The sequence below is a fragment of the Trichosurus vulpecula genome, chromosome 1 (genome assembly GCF_011100635.1).
Source record: "Trichosurus vulpecula isolate mTriVul1 chromosome 1, mTriVul1.pri, whole genome shotgun sequence".
Classification (NCBI taxonomy): Eukaryota; Metazoa; Chordata; class Mammalia; order Diprotodontia; family Phalangeridae; genus Trichosurus; species Trichosurus vulpecula.
The window spans coordinates 68,794,981-68,798,144 of record NC_050573.1 but is presented as its reverse complement, the minus strand read 5'-3'; the positions used below and the strand labels follow the sequence as shown (position 1 = coordinate 68,798,144).

Below are 3,164 nucleotides of genomic sequence, written 5' to 3'. Positions count from 1 at the left end.
CTAATCTTGGCTACATTTGTTTTATTTGTGCAAAAACATTTGAATTTAATACAATTGAAATTATCCATTTTACACTTAACTTCCCTCTCTATCTCTTGCTTATTCACAAATTGTTCACCTGTCCATAAGTCTGATAAGTAATATGTTCCATGTTCTAATTATCTTGTAAAATCTTTCTTTATATGTAGGTCATGTGTAAGTTATTATTCCTTATGGCAAAGACCTTTATGGGGTGAGAAACATGACTGCAAGCAGGAGAAATCACTCTAGCAATCCTATATTCAAATTTTAGGATGATTCGAGGGTTAGTATCTTTTCTTCTTCAGAGAAGGCAGCTGTGCTTGGGGGCTCTGGGGAGCAACACAAAGGGGCTAAAAGTTGGGAAGCAAAGAGACAGAATGGCAGAGATGGTCAACCAGTATCGGTTAGGATCTAAACAGGTGAGAGAAATCAAAGTGATGGAGTGAAGTAAGTAAAACCAGACAAAAATGCCCATCAGCAGTAGGATAGTGCAGGTGGCTCTGACCTCAGGGGCCGTTCTAGATGAGAAGCTGGCACTATGGATCTTCTGGACTTGCTGGTGATGTCTGTGCAGGATAAGCACCATGTAGCCACTGGTCCAAAACATGAGTCCCACACACAGCACATTTCTCAGAGTAGTCATGATAAAGTAAATATCAATAAGCATTCCCATTGAACAATATATAACATTAAGTTTATATGTATTGTTGATAGTGCTCCTTGGTCCTATCACAAATATTGGCACAGGAATTTCTATCAAGATATTAAAGATCCAACAGAAGAGACAGAAGGTAGAAACCAGTTCTGGAATTCTGGCTTTGAATTCTGACAGTGTGGAGTCACTGGGAGTGATGGTGATGGCCTGGAAGCTACACAGAAGGCAGGTGAAGCAAATTGAAAGTCCCTGGGCAATTCTATAAAGGAAAAATAGCATTTTGCATCCAACATCATCCAGGAAATTTCTTATCTCAAAAGCTTGCAGTATTTCTGGGCTTCCTATGCTAACCAGTATAGTGATGTTGGCCAAGGTTAGCTGCATCAGAATCAGGTTCAGGGGTCTTAATTTGTGGCCAGGTAGGAAATTCAAAATATAAAGAGAAAGTAGGAAGAAGTTTGCCAGGATCCCAATTGTAGTCTGGAAGAGCAAAAAGATCGTAATGCAGACATTACTAGTAAGCATTCTCTGTATGTCTTGAAGAGAAGATGAGCCAGACTGACCTAGAGGGAAATAGCAGCTGTGTGACTGTCACATCATGAGATTGCAGCACATGGGAAAAACCCACACTGTGACTCCTTTCTCCTTCCCATGCCCTGAAATTACTATTGAGAGACACTATAAAGAACTTTCCTTGACCAAATACTCATTCTCATTTCCTTCAAACTCAGCCCACCTTGAGGAACAAAAAAATCTGCTGACTTAGGTGATCAGAGAAGAAAAAATGATCCATGTAGTACTTGAGTTATTGTATTTGTTTGAGCTCAGGACATCAGGCATGAAGCAAGTCAAAAAGTGATCTCCTTCCCTCTACTTTAATTTAAAGGGGAAAAAAGCCTTTCTTTGAGTTCTGGTATTCTCGTTGACCCAGGACCAAATCAGCCTTTACCTTCTCTACTATTCAACACCAAACAATAGTCAGTTTAGGTTCAGCAGCCATTTACTGAGGATCCGGGGACCATTGTACACCAATCTGAGGGGCTGAGATGAACTGTGGGACAGAACTGCTGTACTAAGGGCAAAAGGGAAAAAAGAGCTTCAAATCAATTTCAAAGTGTTGGGGACAGAGATTATCATGTAATGATTATATATGTGAGTGTGTATATGTGTGTATGTATGTGTATGTATAGATATAAAACAGTCCTGAAATTTTATGGCTAAAATTTGCCTGTGAGCTCATGTAGTCTGGTTTCTTGGTTGTTGTCCTTCATTCTCAAAGAGGACCAAAATGACATCACTTTTCTAGAGTCAACTTTCAGTGTGTCCAACTATGGCTGATCAGACAAATAAGAGCTTGGAATGCTGTACCACAGCCCAGGCACAAATAGTCCATGTGAACATCTGGGATGAATTCTCTAAATTTGCACATCCTATGCTCCTTCTAAGCTATTTGAATTCTACTTTGCTCATAGAGCCCAGCACCTTCTCTGATGTGGGCACAGAATGCTGAACAGTCCTGTGCCAGAGTCTTCCATGTCACACAATCAATTCCAAAGTTCTTAAGAGAGACCTTGGGAGTGTCCTCGTATTGCTTCTTCTGACAACTACATGAACTCTTGCCCTGTGTGAGTTCTACACAAAATAGTCTTTTTGGCAAGCATACATTTTGCATTTGAACAACATGGCCCTCCCATTGGAACTGCAACCTCTGAAGCAGAGTTTGAATGCATGGCAGTTTAGTTCACAAATGGACCACAGTGGCTGGTACCTCATCCTTCCAGGTGATGTTCAGAATCTTCCTAAGACAATTCAAATGGAAGTGACTCATTTTCCTGGTGTGGCACTGGTATACTGTCCAGGCTTCACACGCATACAACAATGAGGTCAGCACAATAGCTCTGTAGACCTTCAGTTTAGTAGTCAGTTTCATACCTCTTCTCTCCCACACTTCCCTTCAGAGTGTCCCAAACACTGAGCTAGCCCTGGCAATGTGTGTATCAACCTCATTATCTATGTGTACATCCCTGGAAAGTACACTATGAAGGAAAGTGAACTTATTTATAGCATTCAAAACTTCTCCATTTGCTGTATCTGATGGTTCCACATATAGATGGTGTGGTGATAGCTAATGGAGTGTCTGTTTTCTTGCTGTTAATTGTTAGGCCAAAATTAGCAAAAGCAGCAGAGAATCGATCCATACTTTGTTGAGCCAAATGCATGATTTTCTGTTTGCAGATGATTGTTCACTCAATGCATCCTCTGAAGCTGAGATGCAACAAAGTATGGATCATCTAGTCTAACCACTCTGTGAACCATGACTCTCCTCTAAAATTGTCTTTGTATCTCTCTCTTTGTAACCACCAAGAAAATTGGTGATGGCCTTATATCCCAGAGTGAGCCAGGTTAAAAAAAAAAGTCAGTGCTTCCCCTGCCCCAGTTGGTACATCATTTGTCTCACCGACTAGAGTTAAAAGTCCTAGGAAAAGTG

The 3,164-nt window shown here is 40.7% G+C and overlaps 1 protein-coding gene across 1 annotated transcript; it reads right to left on the bottom strand.

Annotated features, from left to right (window-relative positions):
• Positions 1-322: 322 nt before the first annotated feature.
• Positions 323-1,201, bottom strand: LOC118845824 (vomeronasal type-1 receptor 4-like). The gene has a single exon (XM_036753868.1). It carries the CDS (start codon positions 1,199-1,201, stop codon positions 323-325), a length of 879 nt encoding a protein of 292 aa, XP_036609763.1.
• Between the last annotated feature and the right edge of the window lie 1,963 nt (positions 1,202-3,164).